At 54.7% G+C, this 21991-nt stretch overlaps 6 protein-coding genes across 6 annotated transcripts; 5 read left to right on the top strand and 1 right to left on the bottom strand.

Annotated features, from left to right (window-relative positions):
* Positions 1 to 1842: 1842 nt before the first annotated feature.
* On the top strand, positions 1843 to 2980 carry CCMA1212_010640 (uncharacterized protein; the record flags this gene model as incomplete). The annotated part of the gene is made up of 2 exons (XM_073707676.1): positions 1843 to 1959; positions 2045 to 2980. 2 exons carry the CDS (start codon positions 1843 to 1845, stop codon positions 2978 to 2980), a joined length of 1053 nt encoding a protein of 350 aa, XP_073553848.1.
* Positions 2981 to 4009: 1029 nt separating this feature from the next.
* Positions 4010 to 6229, bottom strand: CCMA1212_010639 (uncharacterized protein; the record flags this gene model as incomplete). The annotated part of the gene is made up of 2 exons (XM_073707675.1): positions 4010 to 5003; positions 5076 to 6229. The coding sequence occupies 2 exons, from the start codon at positions 6227 to 6229 to the stop codon at positions 4010 to 4012; spliced, it is 2148 nt and encodes a 715-aa protein (XP_073553836.1).
* A 2361-nt stretch (positions 6230 to 8590) lies between these two features.
* CCMA1212_010638 (NFX1-type zinc finger-containing protein 1) lies at positions 8591 to 15184 on the top strand (the record flags this gene model as incomplete). Its single annotated transcript, XM_073707674.1, has 4 exons — positions 8591 to 8595; positions 9181 to 13325; positions 13363 to 13691; positions 13808 to 15184. 4 exons carry the CDS (start codon positions 8591 to 8593, stop codon positions 15182 to 15184), a joined length of 5856 nt encoding a protein of 1951 aa, XP_073553835.1.
* A 697-nt stretch (positions 15185 to 15881) lies between these two features.
* CCMA1212_010637 (D-2-hydroxyacid dehydrogenase) lies at positions 15882 to 17072 on the top strand (the record flags this gene model as incomplete). Its single annotated transcript, XM_073707673.1, has 2 exons — positions 15882 to 16038; positions 16129 to 17072. 2 exons carry the CDS (start codon positions 15882 to 15884, stop codon positions 17070 to 17072), a joined length of 1101 nt encoding a protein of 366 aa, XP_073553832.1.
* Positions 17073 to 17697: 625 nt separating this feature from the next.
* Positions 17698 to 19024, top strand: CCMA1212_010636 (Chitinase 1; the record flags this gene model as incomplete). Its single annotated transcript, XM_073707672.1, has 4 exons — positions 17698 to 17783; positions 17844 to 18130; positions 18192 to 18418; positions 18473 to 19024. The coding sequence occupies 4 exons, from the start codon at positions 17698 to 17700 to the stop codon at positions 19022 to 19024; spliced, it is 1152 nt and encodes a 383-aa protein (XP_073553831.1).
* Positions 19025 to 21130: 2106 nt separating this feature from the next.
* CCMA1212_010635 (uncharacterized protein) lies at positions 21131 to 21892 on the top strand (the record flags this gene model as incomplete). Its single annotated transcript, XM_073707671.1, has 3 exons — positions 21131 to 21284; positions 21357 to 21691; positions 21749 to 21892. 3 exons carry the CDS (start codon positions 21131 to 21133, stop codon positions 21890 to 21892), a joined length of 633 nt encoding a protein of 210 aa, XP_073553834.1.
* Between the last annotated feature and the right edge of the window lie 99 nt (positions 21893 to 21991).

Here is a 21991-nt window from a genome sequence, read left to right as displayed (position 1 = left end):
GCCTCTCGGGGAAGCCTCCAGCAGGGGTCTGGGCCCCGGAAGCCCAAGCATTTCAGGGGGAGTGTGGCAGATGTTGGGAAAAGGTACTTGGTTGCCATCTGAGTCTCGAGGACGGAGTACATGCACGCTGACACCACAGCATGAGCATCTCAAGGGGATATCGCGCTTCAAGCGTTTGAGGGACACGCTTATCCGCCTGCAGCTGCCTAACTATTTCTTGATAGCTCGAGTTGAAAAGACCACATACAAAGGCATTATTTGCAGCACACAAATTGGCTGTAATCTGACATTGCTGTCCACGCACCTCCCCATCTTGGAGGCAACCGGGCGGAAGTCGTAAATGTCAAGATTGGTTAATATCGAAATTTGAGAGCGTCGGCTGGTCCCGATTGCTTGGCACCATCTCTGCCTTGCCTTGACATCCGAGAGCTCCCTGTAATACCTAGCTAGCTGCCAAGTGCCCCGTACAAGTGCCGAGTACGAAAGCCCTTGTTTCTCGAAGTACGGCCCCTAAGGGTCTTTTCATCATCGGACTGTCGCGTGCCCTGTACACATGAAATCTCTCTGTAGTTGCTTCGTGGAGAGCACAAGATGAAGGCAAACATGCAAGTACCGTAAGCCTCATGCTCCCGTCTTCAACAAGGCTAAATGGAGATGGACTGTGTGGATACACACGGCAGAAGTTCATGTAGCGCAGCGGGAAAAGCAGAGGCCATGCAGCTTGTTCCGGACATCCGCCTAATTCAAACTGACACATGCCTTGTCTTTGAAATCTTCCCGCTGGAGGCTTCACCCAAATCTTGTAAGGTCTTGCTCATACCTGGCTAAGGTACGTGCGACGGAGTACAGGCTGCGTGCAAGTCAAACCACGTTCCAGCATTCCCTCCCGGCTAAAGAATGCCGCTGCATGCCAGTGGGCGCCAAGTGTTCCTGAGTGAAGCTCTGAGCACTTTCTGCTGTCAAAGTGTTATTGCAGATTTGCCAAGTTTATTATCCGTAGCAATGCCTGGTCTCCTGAATTGGACAAAAGCCCATGTCGATGCTACGAAATACCAAGAGGTTCAAAGAATGATGCCGTGTTAGTGAAGAGATTACTGAGAGTTGAGACTATCGTCATTTTCAACCACATCCGCTCCACCGCAACAGATCATTCCGCCATAGAATGTTACATGTCAACGAGCACTCCATACATCCTTCCAGGATAGAATTCGGACATGACCTTTTCTCGTCCGAAGATCGATTCAATATTAAGAGCACCTCTGCTACACATCACAATTAACCTCATGAACTCCGTTGTCAGCGAAAGCATTACATAATCGAGCGTCAACATCCAATTCGACGTCACATGCCCGCTGTACCTCAACGGTACGTACCCGTCCTGTACCTGCGCTCACCAGATCGTGTCTAAACTCGGATCCACCCTCTCATGGCAGCATCGCACCTCGGTCAAACCCAGGCCCTCCAAAGAGCAAACGGCCTTCTTATGCTTGATACATTCACAGTAGGTAGTTATTTCAGAGTGTACTTTACGGCCTGACAGGTCATTGCCATCTCGTAATCTGATTAATTATTGAGAACTGCAATGAGCACTCGAAAGAGGCATAGGACGCACTCGGGCTCCTCTGGACGAGTACCTCACAAGTACCCGGATCCGCCACCCCCGGTTTCGCCGAGGCTATTGCCAACACGGCCCCTCTATAACTTGGCCCGTACAACTGCTGTGACAACCCTCATCTCATACATCTGCCAACAACGAGACTCTCAACACGTTACTCTTCTTTCTCGAGAAAGCAAAGGAGGATCACAACATCAAGTCATTGCATATTCAGCAGAAAAAAAAACATGGAAGACGCCTCCTGCAGCGGCTCTACGCCCTTCAAGCGCCTCATCGACCACCAGTCTCGCGATCTCAGCCACCACCAAGACAGACATGTGAGCCGAGGGGCTTTCGGCCAGAGCGTGAGCACTTCCCCGGTTCATCACTCCCAGCTATTCGTGATATCGTATCACGGCTTTTCATGACGGTACTAACCTCTCTTACCAGTCATTCCGCTCATCACCGCTGCATCACGCACAGGGCCAGCAAGATGCCTTTGGCGCCTTCATGGGCAGCGCATCTGCCTTACCCGGCTTCGAGAGCGACGCCACGACCAGACTGACGCCCTCGCTGCCCTTTGCACAGGTCGCGCCACCACACGCAGCAGCCCATCCCAGCTTCTCCAGCAGCCCGATGCAGATGCAGACGCCGGCGCCGGCATCGACCGCGAGCAACTGGGCCGCCGACTTCAACCGCTTCACAGCCCAGCAGCAGCGGGCACCGGCGCCGGCACTCGCGCCAGCCCGCCAGATGAGCCATTCCCCGGCCCAGACGAGCTTCCAGCCTGCCTTTGCGCAGCCAAACTTTGCATCTGCGTTCAGCCAGTCCGTGTTCAGCCCTCCGGTCGGCGCCGCGGCGGCGGAGCCAGACTTTGACCAGGAAATGTCCCGGTGGATGTCGGCTCACGGGGCCGGCAACATGCAGGAGGTGGACGCCGCCATGGACCAGATCGCCCGCGAGCTGGAGGAGAGCGAAGCAGTAGCCGCCGCCATCGAGGCCTCGCGCCAGACGCATGTCGAAGCGCTCGAGATCGGTACCCTGTCGCTCGATTCCAAAGAGCCGGAGCTCGACCTCTCACCCGCCATGGAGCAGGAACAGGAGCTGCAGCTGGAACGAGAACAGCTTCATGAGCCCGAGCCGGAGCCGGAGCTTGAAAAGGAGCCGGCAGCAGACGCGCAGAACAGCAGGTCCGCCGTCGCCGAGGCCGCCGAGAAGCTGCTGGACGCGGTCAAGCACGAGAGCGGCGAGAAGTGGCAAAACTCCATCTTTCTGTCCCTGATGCGGGACTTCCGTGACGGCAGGAAGGACATTGTGGGCGACGAGATATGCTCCACGGGCGGCACTGGGGAGACCACTCCGGCGGTGCAGCCCGTGGCGACCTGACTCGGGACTCCGTCTGCCGCCACGGCTTCTGGGTCGCTGCCTGGGGGTTCTTCGGGGACTTTGTTCAAGTCGTGTGCTGCATATCTGGGTCAGACTTCGTTTTGACATATCTCTTTTGTCTCTTTTCTCTGGTCGCCCAATTCTCTCTCTTATCCTGTCTTTGTGGTTTGAAAGGGTAGATAGGGGTGTGCTTTGTTTCTGCAGTTTGGAGCATGGCGTTTCTTGGGAAGCGAATGTTGGATCTAGGGGAACTGCCTTGCTTAAGTATCGACCATGACATGTATGTTTTGGATCTCTATCGTTTAATTTGCCCCCTTCTCTCGGGACAGAGACGGATTGAGAGGCGGCAAAAGCGGAGACCTATATAGAAAGGTTGTAGCATAAGGATGCTGGTGTATAGAATACATCTCCTATATGAAATCACCCATACCACATCACGAATTGATACCAGTATGTACATGCACACCACGTAGAATTTCAAAAGGCCAAATCACAAGATCATATTCGAAACAACTCGGCTCTCAGTCGCTTCTTCCCCCAGGCTCGTATATTCCAGCTGGCCCAAAACCCAGCTCCATGCACCGTGAGTTTTTGAAGTCGTCCGCAAAAAAAGTCCTCATCTCATTTCGTATCACGCTTTCAAAGCGCCAGCAAAAGGAAAAAGAGGTTAAAGTCGTATCTATATACACGCAGAAAAACAAGCAGCCACGCAAAAACCTGCACGCTGGGATCAAAACGCCGCATCCGCCAGAAGATGAGTGAAAGACACGATAGAACCAGATGAGCCACGAGAAGATGAGCGCCTCCAGCTCCCGTCAACGCCGTAAAGAGCTTGATAAAACAACCGCCAGGATGTGTAAGAGCCCATTTGCTCTTCTTTGGATGTGAAAGAATAAATGGAAAAGACGAACAGGACCGCTCAGCTCGAAATAACGCCAACACCATGATGAGGATTACCCCCCTCGAACCTGTAAGCAAGGAGCCAGGGAGGCAAAGAGAGAAATATGAAATCAGAGGACCGAGCGACATCTACTGAGGATTGCTGGCCCACCACACGCAACCGCAGGGCGTCAGTTCTACCGCCTGCTGAGTGACCCAATGCTCGCTCCAGCTCCTGCGAAGCGGGCGTCTGTCCCGCTTCACCGGATAGGCCATTTGCGAATCCGAATCTGGGTCAAGGTCCTCTTCGATGTCGACCACGATGGGGTTGCCAAAGCTGTCGGTCAGGTTCTTCATGCTGCGTCCTTGGTTGTAAATCTGGACTTGGCGGCAATACGCTTTGGGAGCGTCCTCGGCAATCCGGCGCTCGATGAACTTCATCGATTTCGGATATGGGTGGAAGCCGTCCGTAGGGTATGGGTTGGGCGCAGAACTTGCGGTCGCGGTCGCGGTCGCGGTCGGGGAGGCTGGTGGGCTGGTGCTGTTTTGGATGGGATAGATGAAGACCTCGAGCGTGGTGTCGGGCCATGTGCATATCCAGGGTTTGTCGCCATTTTTGGCTCCGATGCTTGCGCTGCTCTTGCTTCGAATCAGGTCGTTCTCGGCGACGGTTGAGCGGCCTAGAATGCTCCAGCGCTTGGCCTTTGCAGGAAATTCATCCTCCTGGACGACAACGACCTTGTTGTAGGTGACCTGCAGCCACCACGCCGGGCCACGGCGGGGTTCTTGGGTATCGTTGACAAGTATCATGCCCTTGCTATAGACGTTGGGAGGCTGCGTTCCCCAGAGGAACTCGGCATCCACGGGGTTGATGGCCTTGAGACTGAGATTGTAGCATGACGTGTCCCTCTGCGTCGAAGATACGTCGACGTTGACTTGATAGTAGCTGTAAGGCAGGTTGCAGCTCCAAGCAGCAAGCTGGGTGTGGTCGCTAAGGCACGCGTTGGGCGACTGGTTGGTGGTGAGGGGTGGCATCGCATAGTTGCCAACAGGCAGCCGAGGCAGAGCAAGAGGGACGCTGGTTAAAGGAATCACGTCTGGTGCCGGCGTTGGGGTAGGGCTCGGGTAACTCCCACTCGGTCCGCTGTTGGACATGTTAGCGAGATGGCCATGGGCATAAGGAGATAATAGTGAGGAAAGGAAAGGGGAGTCATACCCAGGCGGGCGTGGTTTATGCCGCGACAAAACACTTCCTATGACGGCACCCAATATGATGCCAATCAGAAGAACGCCGATGAAGAGCATACAAATGGCCCAGTAGGGCACGATGCCCCAGAGCTTCCTTTTCGCAACTTGCTGCCACTTGGTAGTCGGGGCCTTCTCTGCTGAACCCTGTGCGGCAGTGTTGATGTCGTGCCGACTGTGGGTAGAAGGCCTGGACTGTGAAGGCTGAAGGTCTTCCTCGGTGGAAGAAAACTCAGGGTTCCGTGTCGCGACTCCAATGCCCCCAGCGCCGGCAATCGTCCCAGTTGTTGGACTCTCAGTCCCCGCCATACCATCTTCCGCTGCTACTGCTGTTGCAACTGCTGCCGGCGTTTTAGACACGATACCGTGCTCGGGGTATCTCGTGTAAGGAGGTAACTCTTCAGTGTGCCCTAGGGGCCCAACCAGAGCGCCTGCTTCTTCTCCGTCCGGGCCAATCTGCCTCTGGTATCCATGGCCAGATGTCGTAAAGCCGACAGGTATCTGATGAGGGGTCTCGTCGCCTGTCGTCATAATGTTCTGCGGATAGAGAGCATATGGATGAGCCGGACCGCGAGGGCCATCGTATGAGTTGCGGCTGGCAGGTTGATCTGCGGAGGCCGTGGCGTCGCTCAATGTCCTTTGCAGATACATTTGATACGGGTGTGAGGCGCTGGTGGGACCTTGATAAGGGCCTTGATGCCGTATCTGAGGCATGTCCGCGGATGACGACAATGAAGGGCCGGTTTGCAGAGAAGTCGAGCCATCGTTGCGCAGCGTGAGAGAGTCGTGAGGTCGTGGCGGTTTGATTGCGCTTGAGGGGCGGCCAGGCGTGGATGGATGTGGTTTAGAAGCAGCAGAGGGCGAAGGCTGTTGGTGGGATGGTTCGAGGGACAGCAGTCGAGCCTGCGAGGAGTCCGGTGAGGCGATGGTGGGATCGTTCGGGGTCGAAGGCGGCGATGAAGCATCGGTTGGTGGTAGATTTGTAGGCCGGAAGCCGTCAGCTACGGTGGCCGCGGCCAGATCATAGGCGTATTGATCTTCGGTGTCATCGACAGATTGCCTTGGCGGCCGTCCCTGGATAGGCTTCCTGTTGGACTCGGAGGGGTTTCCTTTGGAGGGGTCCATCGCGACGGCGTAAAGATAGGCGTCGGATTGATGGATGGAACTGCAGCGACGGCGACGACGGTCCGGTCAGGGCGAGGCCAGGAGAAGATGAAGCGCAGCGGCTCTGAGAGGCCGCAGACGGCACCTGTCGGCGTCCTCGCCGGATTGAGCGCGTATAGCGTTTAGATCGGCTCGTAGAGGAGGAGACGGCGACGGCGACACGACGAGACGAAGATGGGAATGCCTAAATTCGCTTTGCCAAGGACGATGCAAGTCGATCGGTGGTGTTGAGAATGCGTGTGGTTGATGCTAAGTGATTCAAGTCGACCGGTTAAACGCGCGCTCTCGTGAAATCTCGTAGATGTAGCGACTGTCGTATCAAAAATGCGTTGGCCCGCCGATGATGGCAATCGGTGCAAGGCGAGCGCTCAATTGGCATCAAGCCAGCTCAAAGTGTGCCGGATCGCGAGATTCGAAACAGAACTGGATCGAGTTCCAGTGCAAGTCGGGTCAAGATCAGGCCAGTGCCAGTGCCAGTGCCAGTGCCAGAGCCACAGAATGCCAGAGCGGCTGGGATGGGGCCCGGCGCCCTGAGCGCCCACTGAAATGCAGCGCTCATGCAGCGCTAACATTCTGAATCCCGGGCGCCAACGAGCGAAAATCCTGCTGGAACGGCAGTTCGGTGACACGGTAAGTTTCGCATCTCGTGGGCGAGAGGGGCCCGTCTAGCCCAAGCTGGACTAGGGGATCCAGATAAAGAGGAACCGGCGCCGTGCCATTGGCGAGCATTCTTTGGCGTGGTCAGCGGCGGATCCAGGCCGCAGTCGTACATGTACAAGTACAGGCTCAACTCCCGTCGGCAAGCTTCAGCACAGACACAGAGGACACCAGCACTAACAGCGGGAGGCTTGCGTGCATTTGGCCCCTGAGGCGCAGAGGACGGACATGGTCGTGTCTTTTTTGAACTCTTTCGATGTTCCATGAAATGATGAGGTGACGAAGTCTTGACATTTTCGTTTCCCATCACATGTCAGACAAGCTTGGATCATCACGCGAGGCAACATGGCTGAGAAGGTTGAACTTTGTTTGCTCCTTGATGCGTGCTAGGTACTATATCTTGATACTTCCCCGACTTATACGAGGTAGCAGTACAGCCACGCCAGGGGCCCCTTCGGCAGGTGTCGTCGGACTTGGCGAGGCGAGAAACCTGCTGGAGGCAAGCGAGCAAGATGAGGAGAACAAATAGGCTGCATGGCCGGAGACGGCTGCCGATAGCCGGTTGCCACTCTTCCGGACACGATGGCAAGGGCTCTGTTCTCCCGCCTGGATCAATATCGATCTGCCCGTATCTCTCTCAAGAGGATCGATGGGGGAATACGGGGGACTGTGGGTGACATGGATCGTTGGTGTTGTGACAGGTGCCAAAGCTGACCATATTCTCTGCTTATCTTGGAGCCCCCCTGCACAAACCCTTGAGATTACTGTGCTGCCATTCTTGGGAAGATGTCTGATGCTCAACAGCAAAACCATCCAATAATGGCATCACCTAACCTGATTGCGACCAGTGCCGACAAAGTTGCGCACAATGGCTCTCCGGGCATGAACTGTCTGGACTTGGTCTTGACGAGTAGGTCATTTCCAGCAGCCTGTACAACGAGATGGCAAGCTGAACACATTGCTTGACAGTTGGGGGTGGAGCTAGAACATACAAAGTAGCGATACTGTCGAGCAGTGCTCTTCTGCCTGTCAAGCTCAAGAGATCTCGAGGCTCGCACATACATTATGCTTGGTTCGCCTGGCACTTGATCCATTCGATACGAAAAGAGTTGATGCCTCATAGATCCTGAACCGTGCCTATACTTCCAGCGGATGCAGTGGTTCCAGGACGATGGATTATCAGCTGGTCCGAAATCTCTTGGAGATGAGCACTCCTCGGTTACCCAGTCGACACATATAACATTGATGCCAGACCGTGTGACAAGGAAGGGAATAAGGCTCGGCACCTCATCAGCCTGCCATGCCCAAGGCTTGACCGCAATGCATGCTTTTGGGCTTGCATGCATATCTCTGACCTTTGTACGACTCCAGATTGCTGTGGCTTCACGGTGTCGATATCTGAGACCAATAGTTGTCAAGTCTCCGCATAGGGAGGCGTGCATGATAGGTCGAGCAATCTTCTCCTCTTCGCCAACCCCGGAGGATTCCATATCTGGATACCTATCACTACAGTCTACTACGCGAGGCTCTTGGGCTCTGTGATGGCCAGCTGCTTTCACCGAGAGGGTTGAAGTGAAGGGGAGACGATGTGCAGTAAGACGTCAAGCAAACATGAAGCCAGGCCTCTCCCTTCCAAGTACCCAGGTATCATTTGATATCAGGTGGATGAGGTAAGAAAGTGGGAGTTCTGGAGGCATTCCTTCATCTTCCATCTCCATCCTCAACGACTGCTGGCCCGAGTATCAACGCAGTGACTCGTCTGTGTTTCCGTCAGGCTGCCGAGATGGACAATTTGTTGCTCACGCAGATGCGGGAGGCCGGCGGTGATGCACGCAGCTGCATTCACTTTCAGGTTGTAGGCCTCCCGCTTCAAACATGCACCCATAGGCTGCCAACTGCATGTGCCGCACTTCTGCCTGTCTGCCTGCACTGTTGATAAGTGACTGAAACCGTTGGGCTTCGTTCCTCTGCCCTCCCTTATCTTCTCTTCATCATCATCGGTTCATTTCACTCCCCCCTCACTTCTCAGGCGACTTCTCCATCGTCTTTCTTCTACAGCCCGGTACTGCCTGCGCCCCGTGTTCACCATCTTCACTCGCAAAGAACCACAAAAACTTCTTCAGCTCTGGACTGTCGACAGCACCTTGAGACTCTGAATACTCCTACGCCGCGATAATGTCGAGAAACCAGTAAGTCATCTTCAGTGTTTCCCCATCTTGCTCCTTGTGCTTACCTATATATCCTTTGTTTTCCAGCTTCCGGGCCTATCCCACTCCACCCACCACACCGTCTGAAGGCTCTCTCAAGCCATGCTTCTACTTTCTACGAAATAACACCTGCAAGTTTGGAGCGCGGTGCAAGTTTTCGCACGATGCGGGCAGCAGCACACAAACGATCCGACAGCCAAATGGGAGGCATCCCGGCGCCCCTTCAAGCCTTCCCGGCAACAGATACGATCGCCCATCGGAGGGCAAGCTGTCGAAATGGAAGCGAATCCTCAAGAGCGGGCAAGATACTGCCCGGCCCTCGCAGGCCATAGTCAGTCAGTTTCTCAGCCTGGCTGTTGAGCTCATGGATGGGGACGTCGGTGGCGCCCAGGAGACAATCAGGCTTCTCGTCACCGAAGCTGGTCTGTCTTTCGTCAAAGACGTAATTGACCGGCACATCCCAGTGGACAATATATCCATAACAGGCATTCGCCTCTGGGAGACGGAGATCAAGCCGCTGTTTCAGCTCGTTACCCATCCTCGTGTTGTCGACTCTGCTGTCTTGGAGCAAGAAGTCGCAGCCATATTCAACTTCCTCGTCGGAGTGGGAGGTGCTAGGATGAACAAGCTATTGCACTACGTTGTCTCGCTTTTTCAACAATGGCCACCCACCTCATCGCAGGGATCCCTCATCGAGGCAGTCGAGCTATCTCTTGCAGTACTGGCCAAGATGCTGGACTGTAACACTACAAACATCATCAATGAGGCTTTCTCGGAATTTGCCAACAGCTTGGCCAGTCCTTTGGATAAGCCAGAAGAGCCAGAAGAAATGCTCCATCGTCTACAAGCAAAGAAGCATCTCCATTACATTCGTCAGCGTCTGCAGATTGGGGATCAGCTGCCGGATCTAGCGACACGACCTCAAGCTTCTGTGACGCAAGAGACCTTTACGCTGACCCGAGATCTTCCTGGCCGCTTGTCTCTGGGAGGGCCAAGGCACAACAACGATCACGCAAACATCGCCCACATCAAGATACTGCCAACGTACGAAGAAATCATGTCGCCGCGAGAGGAATACCTACCAACCAATGACTGCTCTCAGTGGCACATTGCTGGCATTCGTGGGCGTCTTGACAGAGAGTTCCGTCTCATACGGGAAGACACAGTCGGGCAGCTACGAGATGCAGTCCGCGATGCTTTCGGACATATTCGTGGTGCCACGGGCGGCATCGGTCGCCAAACAAACTCCAACAACTTGCGGACGTTTACATACGGCTCTGCCACTCTCATTGACGTTCAGTTCGACACAAACGCTGGTCTGGATCTGATTGTCCGTTGTGAGCAGCCTCCTGCGGTGCGAGCGCTGAGCGCTCGACAGAGAAGGGACTGGTGGGAGAGTTCAAAGCGGCTCCAGGCCGGCGCACTCGTATGCGTCTTGGATGGAACCGATTCCGTCATGTTCTGTATTGTGTCTGAGTCCACAATGAGAAACAAGGACGACAAAAAGGACCGCTTTGAAAAGAAGTCAGCGGACGAGGATCTGGAGGCACCACAAAAAAGCGAGCCATTGACTCTCTCAGATAACGAGAGCTACTTGCACGTCAATCTACAGCTCATCGATTCAAATCAAGATGACGTTACTCAAGCCCTTGACTGGTACAAGAGCATAGGATCGTCACGCCATAAATATCTCGTCGAGTTCCCTGGCATTCTGCTGGCGTCTTTCAAGCATACCCTCGATGCTCTGAAGCAAATGTCTCAGAAGCCCAGAATGCCATTTGTTGATCTCCTGGCTCCTACAAATGTGACTACCACAGAAGTCGACCTGCAGCCCCCTTTGTACGCAAGGAGAGCTGGCTTTGCCTTCGACATCAGGTGTATCACGAACGATAAGACCGAGTTGCTTGTTTCGCCGCAGCGGCCCCTGAATCCAAGGCTGATTGAATCACGAACAACCCTCGACCGTACACAATCCTCTGCCCTCTTGAACACCCTGTCACGGGAACTGTCCCTCATCCAAGGCCCGCCTGGCACCGGCAAAAGCTATAGCGGCGAAAAGATTATCAAAGTCTTACTGGCAAACAAGAGGAGGACAAGTATAGGGCCCATATTGTGCGTCTGCTACACGAATCATGCACTGGATCAGCTCCTCGAACATCTTCTTGATGATGGGACCGCCAAGATTATCCGCGTTGGCTCCCGATCAAAGTCGGAGAGGCTTCAAACCCTCAACCTACGAGTGGTAGCCCAAAAAAGCGACCGCACACGATCGGAAAGAGGCAGCCTCTGGGATATACAGCAGGAATTGAATGAGCTCAAAGACAGCATGCAGGAGTCGCTACGCAGACTCTCGACATCGGACTCGCCACAGTCTATCAAGATGTTTCTCGCACACCACTTTCCTAGGCATCATGACGCGCTGTTCGGCATGGAAGAAGACGGGTGGCAGAAGGTTGGCCACGCACCTCAAAAGGCTCTGCGGCGGTGGCTCACGGGTGGCTCGCGTGACAACACGCAGTGTCGACGCATCGGGGCTCTCAGGGAGACGAGACTGCACGCCATGACCAATGCCGAGCGCCAGGCCTTGCATAGAGACTGGTTAGACAGCATCGTGGCTCCCATCGTTCGGGAAATTACTGGCCTTCAAGAAGAGTACGCCAGGCTGATGGAGCGGCGTGGTCGTGTGCGCAGCGATGTGGATTTGCGCTGCCTGGAACAGGCTGATGTTATCGGAGTGACAACAACAGGCCTGGCCAAAAACTTGGACCTTCTCCGAAAGCTACGATGCAAGGTCATGCTCTGCGAGGAAGCTGGAGAGGTATTGGAGGCTCACATCCTGACGGCACTGTTGCCTTCGATCGAACATGCCATCTTGATCGGTGATCATCTTCAGCTGCGCCCGCAGATACAAGACTACGAGCTTCAAAGCACAAATCCCCGGGGCAGGCAGTATTCCCTGGACACGTCCTTGTTCGAAAGGCTTGTTGAGCCGCCGCACCTGACAGACTTGCGGCTTCCATTCAGCACGCTGGAAACCCAGAGAAGAATGCACCCATCAATATCTGAGCTCATCAGGTCAACGCTGTATCCGTCCTTGCAAGATGGCGAGAATGTGTTGGCTTATCCAAAGGTAGTCGGTATGAAGGAGCGGCTCTTTTGGCTTCACCATGAGCACCTAGAAGCTGGCGCGGCCAGTCACGACCCCTTGAATACATCCCACTCGAATGATTTCGAAGTTGAGTTGACCGTGTCCCTCATCTCTCATCTCGTCAAGCAGGGAGAGTACTCCCAAGACGACATTGCAGTGATTACGCCATACCTGGGTCAGCTACACAAGTTACGGCGGCGCATGCAATCCATGTTCGAGATTTGCCTCAACGACCGCGATCTCGCTGAACTGGAAGACTTTGAAGACAAAGACGGAGAAGCCCCAACGACGGCGAAGTGGAAACAGTCTGGCAAAACAACTCTTCTCAAGAGCGTCAGGGCCGCAACTGTTGACAACTTTCAGGGCGAGGAAGCCAAGGTCATCATCATCTCCCTTGTCCGGAGTAACTTGCAAAAGAGGTGTGGCTTTCTCAGCACTTCCAACCGGATCAATGTTCTGTTGTCGCGAGCAAAGCACGGCATGTATATCATTGGCAACTCTAGCACATACTACAACGTCCCCATGTGGGAGCAGGTCATTGATATGCTGACGGCAAGCGGCCGCCTGGGCACGAGCCTGGAGCTCCAGTGCAGCCGGCATCCGGACACGCCAATCCGCGTCTCAGAGCCTGACCATTTCCTGCAGTTTTCTCCTGAGAGCGGATGCAATCTGCCGTGCGACAAGAGACTTCATTGCGGCCATTCTTGTACCGGACGATGTCACTCGGACGTTTTGCACAACGTCGTTGAATGCCTCGAGCCCTGTCCCAGGCCACGGAAGGGTTGCGATCACGCCTGTCCTCGGCGATGCGGTCAGTCGTGTCCAGCGAAGTGCACTGTCGAGCTGAAACAGACCAATCTCTTGCTCCCGTGCGGCCACCGGCTGTCCTCGCCCAAGTGCTGGGAGAATCAAGATCCCTCCGCTGTTCGATGTCGTGTCCTCGTCAGGCGGACGGTGCCGGGCTGCAGCCATGAGGTCGAGGTGCGATGCCACGAAGACGTGACCACTGCGACGTATCAGTGCACTGCTATGTGTGGCCACAGCCGTAAGTGTGGCCACACGTGCAAGAGTCCTTGCTTCAGATGCAACCGCCGAGAAGACGGGCAGATCACACAGCAGAACCACGGCATCTGCACACAGAGATGCGGCCGGGGTTATTCGACATGTCAGCACAGCTGCTCTGAACGCTGCCACGGCGATGCTAAATGTCCTCCTTGTAAAGCCACCTGTGAGGTGCGCTGTGGACATTCGAGATGCCCAAAGGCGTGCCACGAGCCCTGTGCCCCCTGTGCGGAGAATACTTGCCATTCGAGTTGCCCTCATACGAGGTGCACAATGCCATGCGCTGCGCCATGCGACTGGGTTCCGTGCTCGAGACGCTGCGATAGAGTCCTGGACTGTGGCCATCAGTGTAAGTCTCTTCTGACTAGGTTCTTGTTTCCTGTCCTGCGCAATCGAAGGCTAACAAAGTGCGTAGGTCCTTCACTCTGCGGAGAGGCCTGTCCTGACAAAGCGTTCTGTCAACAGTGTGCCAGTGAAGCCGTGAGGTCCATGTGCGTCGACTTTCTCGAGATGAAGGAATATCACGAGATCGATTTGGACGAGGAGCCTTGCATTTTCCCAGACTGTGGCCACTTCTTAACCACCTCGTCAATGGACGGCCAGATGGGCATGGGGACGTACTACGATATGGATGAGGAAGGCCATCCAACACGGCTGAGCAAGACTTCGGAGCCTTTCTCGTTGGACAAGTCGGGCATCCCGGTCTGCGCAACCTGCCGGGGCTCTCTTCGAAACATTGCCAGATACGGTCGAATCGTGCGGCGGGCCATACTGGACGAGTCAACCAAGAAGTTTCTGGCCTGGTCGCATGAGCAGTACCTCTCCCTGGCAGATCGATTAATCAAGGAAGAGGAGAAGCTTGCGCAAGCAACCGCTGGACAAGGCGCCCAGGACAATGCAGCCTCCTCGGCGCTCAAAGGTGGACAGTTGATCGGCTCTGCCCCGAGGCTGAAACAGCTTCGAGATCTGCAGAGAATCGTGGGAAAGGGTCGATATGACTGCATCATCGAGCTCTGGAGGCAGATTGGGGCGCATGCCAAGAATGTTCGGCAGGAAGAGCAGCCGTTCCAGAAAGTGGCGGACCTTGTGCAGTTTGCCAACCGCCAAAACAAGGCGAGCCGAGAAGAGTTTCGGTACGACGAATCTGTCATTCAGGTCAAGGGATCACTCCTTGCAGACGCTCTGTTGCTCAAGTGTGAGATTGCGATCCTCTTTGACTTTCATCGCTGGATGACGCAGGGAGGCCTGGCGCAGGCAGAGACGGAAGTCAAGCTGGACCTGTCCGTCCATTGGTCTGATTCCGTCAGGCTCATTGAACAGTCTCGTCTGCTCAAGTACGCGAGGGAAGAAGTACAGGGCCACGTTTTTGCCGCGCAGCTCTGCGGTTTGTGCTTATCGTTTGACGAGAGCGCCAGTATGTGGTCTGCTCACAAGGGAGTCAAGAAGGAGCAAACAGCGGGCAATCTGAAAGAAGAGGCCTTGAGCCAAATCCAGCAAGCTCGGGCGCTGTTGGCCCAGTATCCTTCCACGGCCTCGTTCCAGGGAGAGATTGGCAACGTTGAGATGTTGATCAACGGCGGCATCTACCGTCGAGTCACGGCGGAAGAAATGCGAGCAGTGTATAGCGCAATGACGAGAGAGTTTTCGGGCACCGGACACTGGTACACGTGCGAGAATAATCATCCGTTTACCATTGGGGAATGCGGAATGCCCATGCAGGAAGCGAGATGCCCCGAGTGCGGAGCCAGGATAGGGGGGCAGAATCATCAGGCGGTAGAGGGGATGAGGCATGCGACAGAGATTGAGAATCTTGCAAGAGGCATGAACGGATTGGGCCTGTGAGGCGGTTCGATGTCGGTTTCTTTGCTTTTCACCCCCTTTCTGTCCTCACTTGTTGCTTGTTTTTGTCATTGCCGCTATCATGCAAATGTACCCTGTGTTGGCTTACATTGACGTGGATGACAGTTTGATACTAGGTATGAAATTGCACACCACTCTGTTGTTGAAATCGACAACAGACATATGGTCGAACACTCGAGGAGTGCTTACATGTAGTCAGACTATCTTGGTACGCCAAAGGTTGAGGTTAGAAATCTATTTTCGAGGCCAACAAGAGCTGACAAACTACCCCAACAAACTACTAATCGCAATGACTCTTGTTAAGGCATTTACATCATTTACATTCCCCCCTTCGGCTAACACGGCTGCCTGCCCATCGTGATCATATTGATGAGAAAGGCAAGTGTTTGTCAGCATAGTGTATCTGCAGCCTTTGTCTTGATGGCGACGCTTTTAGTGATTACTCAACCTTGGTTCTGTCCGCTCACGGCCGCTTATAGATGGTTGGCCTAGCTGAACAGATATATGAAGAATGCCCGAGTATAATTATAAATATGAGCTTTGGCTGAAGTGGCAGTCCTCGATTTGCGAGATACAGAGGAACATTTCTGCAATCTTTGGATGTCTTCCGAATTGTTCGATAGATACTGGCTGAAGTTGTACTGGGAATATCTGTTCATTTACAAGTCGTCGTATAACCATGGGTGAACATCTCTTGATGACACTTCCCTTTCCGAAGCCTGAACCTCTGATAGAGGCCCTTCATGGAGCGTTTCCTGACATGAAGATTACGTACGTGCGGCATGAGGTGAAGCCCGCCGAAGCCTTTTTCAAGCAAGACGTGGACGTTCCGCCCGGTATGTCTCACAATGTCTCCTCTCCTTATACCCATGCTTCGGTTGCTCTCTTTGCTAATTCCTCCATCTTCTACATATGTGGTTGTACAGAAATCCTGCGTGAAGCAACCTGCCTGGCAACATTCGGCTTCGTCCCGGACCCTTCAGACGCGCCCAACCTGCGCTACATCCACTTCGCCGTCGCGGGGACAGACCACGTCTCCCACAAGGCGGCCTTCACGGACCCCGGCATGGCCATCACGACGTCGGCGGGGGCGTCGAGCATCGCGGTCGCCGAGTGGGTGGTCGGGTCGGTGCTGGCGCTGACGCGGCGGCTGCTTCTGTTCCGGGAGATGCAGGGGGAGAAAGTCTGGGGAAAGGAGGCGCCGGAGGAGCCGGCGCCGTTTACTCTGGATGGGAAGAGGATGGGGATCGTTGGGTATGGATCCATTGGGCGACAGGTGGCGCGTTTGGCTCATGCTCTGGGCATGGACGTTGTTGTCTACAATTCCCGGCCGCGGGTCACGGCGGAGGATCGCAGAGACAGAAACTGGTTCCAGCCCGGGGCGGGAGATCCCGATGGGTCCATCCCGAGCGCGTACTTTGACGGGCAGTCCAAGGAGGAGCTGGCTGCGTTTCTCGGCCAGGGGATAGACGTCCTCGTGCTTGCGCTGCCGCTGACGCCGGCGACGAAGCACCTCATTGGTGAGGAAGAGCTCGCCGTGCTCAATGCCAGCGGCGGCCCGGCTATCCTGGTGAATGTGTCGCGGGGCCAGATTGTTGAGCAGGACGCGCTGATTGCGTCGCTGAAGAAGGGGGCTGCTGGGGGGGGAGAAGGAGGGCTTTTGGCGGCGGCGCTGGACGTGACGGATCCGGAGCCGTTGCCTGCGGAGAGCGAGCTCTGGGGGATGCCGAACGTGTTTGTGACGCCGCATGTGAGTGGCGTTGCGCAGCAGACTGTTTTGCGGGCGTTGGGGATCTTGAGGGAGAATTTGGGGAGGAGGGAGAAGGGGGAGGGGATGGTGAATGTCGTGAAGAGGGGGATGTGTGATTAGATCGAGTGGTTTCGTGAGGGAGGCATACATTCATGTCCTTGGAGGGATCTCCATCAATCATCCCAAGGGTAAGCAGATCCAACTCCCTTGATTACCTGGAAGAATCTAAGATGTCCAGATTAAAAAAAGGGCGTAGCAAACACTGCCGGTTTCATGATCAAGAAACTGCCACCCGTGGCGCCTGATGCAAACATCGGAGCTTGAATCTCTGCGTGGAAGCTCTCGCTTACATCCGTTCTTGTTCGGCCGTCCGTGGCACAAAGGAAAGATCCGCGCCGAGGCCAAGGGGGACAAACAATGATGATTGGAGTTTCGGGGACTCTAAACGAATTGAAGGCGGATAACGATGAGATAAAAAAAAACGCTTTCATGATGTCGGCTGTCGAGGGAAGTAACCTGCGTTGTGCTGCTCGAGCATAAAAGGGGCGGCGATGCACAAGATTCGAGCGACTTCCTCGTGTTCGAGTTGATTTCTATTGGTAGGTGCAACGAAAAAAGAACTTGAACAATATATCTCGATTGTTTTTTTGTTTTTATTTTTCCGAAAAGTGCAGCTTTATCAACATCATTAGCATATATCAACAACAACTTCTCGTCCTTCTTCAGCCTCAAGCTCAACCTCGAGATGCGGATCACGACGACTCTTGCGGCGGCGGCCGTTGCTGCCACGGGCGCTCTGGCAAAGCCTCGGTTTGTCATGTACTTTGATCAGTAAGTAGTTTCTCTCTCTTCTCAAAAAGACGCTGCCCATCGTGCCAACGACGCTGCCAGATGGCACAAGGACAGCTTGCCTGATCACCCCGTGACTGCGGGCGTCACCCACGTCACGACGGCTTTTGCCGACTCGGTCATTTTCAACTCGGGCACTTGGTACGAGCCATTCATGGCACCAGACCAGGTCCGCCTTCTGTTCGACAACGGCACCAAGCTCTGCCTGGCCGTCGGCGGCTGGGGACAGTCGACCGGCTTCGATGCTGCTGCAAAGACGGACGAGACGCGGCAGACATACGCTGAGAATGTGGCTGAAACCATCAAGAGACTGGGCTATGATTGTGTTGGTGAGTTTGGGCGGTCGAGGCGTACATGTGTCGTGAGAACATCAGCTGATTGTGTTGGAAGACATTGACTGGGAGTACCCCGGGGGAAATGGCGAGGACTACAAGCGGGTGCCCAACTCGGAAAAGGTCTGGGAAATTGAAGCCTACCCGCTGTTCCTCGAGGCCATCAGAAAGGCCATTCCAGAGAACATTGAGCTGTCGATTGCTGTGCCGGCCAGGGTCGAGGACATGATTGGCTTTACAGCCGAGAACGTGGCCAAGATCAACGACATTGTCGACTATGTCAATGTGAGTTGGGGATGCCCTCGTCGTATGAATCCCACTGACAGCTACACTGCTCAGATCATGACCTACGACCTCATGAACCGCCGCATGAGCGAAACCACGCACCACACGAGCGTCAACGGCTCCCTCGACTCCATCGAGACGTACATTGACCGCGGCTTGTCGCCCGAGAAGATCAACCTGGGCTTTGCCTTTTACGCCAAGTGGTTCACCACGGAATCCGGCTACGAGTGCACGACTCCCACCGGCTGCCCAACCGCCCTGCTTGAGAACGCCGACGGCAGCGATTCGCTTGTGTCCGGAGCCATCACCTTTGAAGCGTCGACGTATGCCGGCAAGCTGGAGCACGCCGTGACGAATGGCGTCGCGGACGAGGAACTGGGGGGCCAGTGGTGGTGGGATGCCGACGAGGAGGTGTACTGGACCTGGGACACGGCCGACTTGATTGCTCGCAAGTTTTCGGAGATTGTGCTGCCGAAGAAGCTGGGCGGTGTCTTTGCGTGGTCTCTGGCGCAAGACAGCTACGATTGGAGCCGGTTCAAGGCTCTGCAGGCGGGAGTCAAGGGGATGGAGCAGGAGCAGGAGCAGGAGCAGGAGCAGGACGACTGATGGGGGGCCCTGGAGGTGGTGATGGGTGCATGGATCGTGGTGATGGATACTGCGAGCTGCATCAGTGGTATCGTAGTTACCAGCGGACGAACTGTTGTGCCGAGTTGAGATGGTCTGAGAAGAGTGTTATTGATCATGTTTATTGTGTTCATCGAGGGTGTATGTGTGGTTCCCCCCTCGCCACGGCAGGTGCCTCGGAAATTAGCAGTCACATGCGAAGTAGAAGAATCAGAGGCATCCCATACTTGCAGGATATGAAGTTTAGATCAGAGGTCACCCTGGGTAGAGTGCTGTGCCGTTCAGGATAAAGATGCATGTACAGTAGTTGCAGCCGAGAAGCGCCATATGATGCAGCCGCCGCTTGGAGGGTTCGTCGAGTGCTATTTTTAGAGACGGCTTCATCTCCGACGCATGCAAGAGATGGAGAGTGACATGCAGCTGCCTGTACAAGGATAGTGATGGTGTTGCCAGCGGTATATAGGATGTTTGGGTGGTGGTGAAGCTGCATGTAGATTGAAAGGCGGAGAACCGGAGGGCCATGTGCCATCTGTGACTCTTGGCAAGTCGATATCTGATGGACATGGAGAGGAGGCGATGTGAGCTATTACTTTGCTGATGAAGAACATTTACATGGGTATGTCTAGGTCCATCGGCTTAGGCTTGGTGTTGCATCTTTTTCCGAGTTGATGCTGTGTCTCGATGATGCTCTGATGCTCTGATGCCCGCGTTCCGGCGTTACCAGCAGGTAGGTACCTACATGGCAGATGGCTACGAGGCGAGTTTCCAGCTGGCTGTAAAAGAGCATTAACCCAAGAATTTCTTGCATGCTCCTCATATACATTCGATGTTGAGCCAGAGCTCGACGACGCGCACATTGTGGCATCGAATTCAAGCAAGGTGGACACTTTGCTACCGGGGAAGAAAGCATCCCGGCGTAACTTGTACCTGGCCAGCCGGCTGCTTGGCGCCGGAGCTAAAAGTTTGCAGTACCTAGCGGGCAGTTCGGCCGAGTTAGCGCTTGGTCCTCGATGCCGTTCGGGTGGTGTGCATGTTGCATGCCGTGGCCATGAGCAGCCTTGATTTGCCCTATATAGCCTTGCAGGACTGTTGGGACGAAGTATGTAGGTAGATCTATCCTCACTAAGGTACCTACTTAGGTAGAAGAGGCAAAGACACTGTTGCTTCTTGAGATTGGTTGCCATGTGGTTTTGGCCGGTTCGATTTGCCTCGATGGCTTCAGATGGAACAGCCAAGACCCAGAGCTTTGGTTCGACTTGTAATGAGGGATAACAAGAACCATGTTTCCGCTTTGAGAGGCGAAAATGCAGGGATTGCTTCTGCTGTATGTACTTCGTCCGGAGCTAATGCATCTGATTCCTATTAATAGCCTCGCGTCGCATCGCACCCAAGTCCACTTAAGCGCCTGCGTCGAAGCCGGATCCTGGTCGCCCTGCCGAGGGAATCCACTGCTCTGGAGTCGCGAGGAGCGGCAGCCTGCCTTGCCATTGGGCCGTCTGACTGCACGCTTCTTGGGGCTGCCTGGTCCCCTGTGAACGAATCTGTAATACTGAAGATGCTGGGGGGGGCGGATTTTTGGCCCAGGCGGCTATGGAGATGAGGAGGTTAGAGTCGAAGGATCTTTGCTGGGCGGATGGACGGGTTGCGTGGAGGTTTTTGGTGTACTCCAACTTACTAATGGGGGTCTGCCGAGCCGAGTCAACATACATAACGTCTGGTGCCTCAATAGGCGCTCTTCCATTTCATGCGACACTCTATTCTCTCCATGTCATCTCTCTCTCCCTCTCTCTTCCCTCTCTCGTCCTTTTTCTCTCCTTCAAACCATTCGCCCATAACCTCCTGCATCTTTGCTTGGTTTTTTTTTTTTTTTTAATCCCCTTCCCATCCTCATCGCCATGATATCATCATCCGAGCGCGCCCGTCTCTAAAAGCCAGCGACCTCTGACGAAACGCCGTTACATCGACTGTAACACTAAAAACTTCCGAATCGACGCGACCAACAGCATCTCTTCCACTTTCGACAATACAGCACCCACATACTTTATTTTATCAGACGTCGAGGAATCGGCATTGAAATCAGCAAGAATCATGGCTGCGAGGAACTTGCTTGCGGCAATCTCCTGCCTGCTTGCCCTCCCGCTGCTCTCGTGGGCGCATACCGTCATTGTCTATCCCGGCTGGCGAGGCGACAACCTCATCACCAACGAGACGTTTCCCTACGGCATGCAGTGGATGTATCCCTGTAAGAAGATCCAAGCCAGTCCCAAATATTCCGTCGTGGAAACAACCAGCTAACGTCGCGATCCAAATACAGGCGGCGGCATCCCCCTCACCACAAACCGCACGTACTGGCCCACGACCGGCGGCCCCATCTCCTTCCAGCCCGGCTGGTTCGTCGGCCACGCCATCGCCACGCTGCAGGTCAACCTGGGCCTCGGCACCGACGGGCCCGACGGCGGACCGCTCGAGATGAAGCACCAGATCGTGCCGCCCTTTGCCATCGTCGGGCCCAGCAACAACCCCTTCCCGGGCACCGTCTGCCTCGACAAGGTGCAGATTCCGAACCCGGCCGACTTGGGCATCAAGGCGGGCGTCAACGCGACGATCCAGGTGCTCATGAATGCGCAGCACGGGGCTGCCCTGTTCTCGGTGCGTTGTCCCCGTCAATAGCTGGTCAAGGATGAAATGCTAACCAACAGAAATCAGTGCGTCGACATTACCTTTGTCGAGCCGGGCGACAAGCGGATCCCCGAGGTCAACGGCACCAACTGCTTCAATTCGTCTGATATTGGTTATGCCGACATTGGCACCATAACCATTTCCAAGGGCGTCTTCATCGACGATCTATAATCTGTCTCATTATGGCGGGAGTCGGCTCTGAGAGCGCAAAAGACGGAGAGAAATGGTCAAAAACATGCAAGGACGAGAGCAAACAGAAGCCCTACGAAG

Source organism: Trichoderma ghanense, assembly GCF_004382785.1.
Source record: "Trichoderma ghanense strain CCMA-1212 chromosome Unknown scaffold_28, whole genome shotgun sequence".
Classification (NCBI taxonomy): Eukaryota; Fungi; Ascomycota; class Sordariomycetes; order Hypocreales; family Hypocreaceae; genus Trichoderma; species Trichoderma ghanense.
Note: the sequence above shows the minus strand (reverse complement) of the source record. Positions and strands in the feature narration are given on the sequence as shown.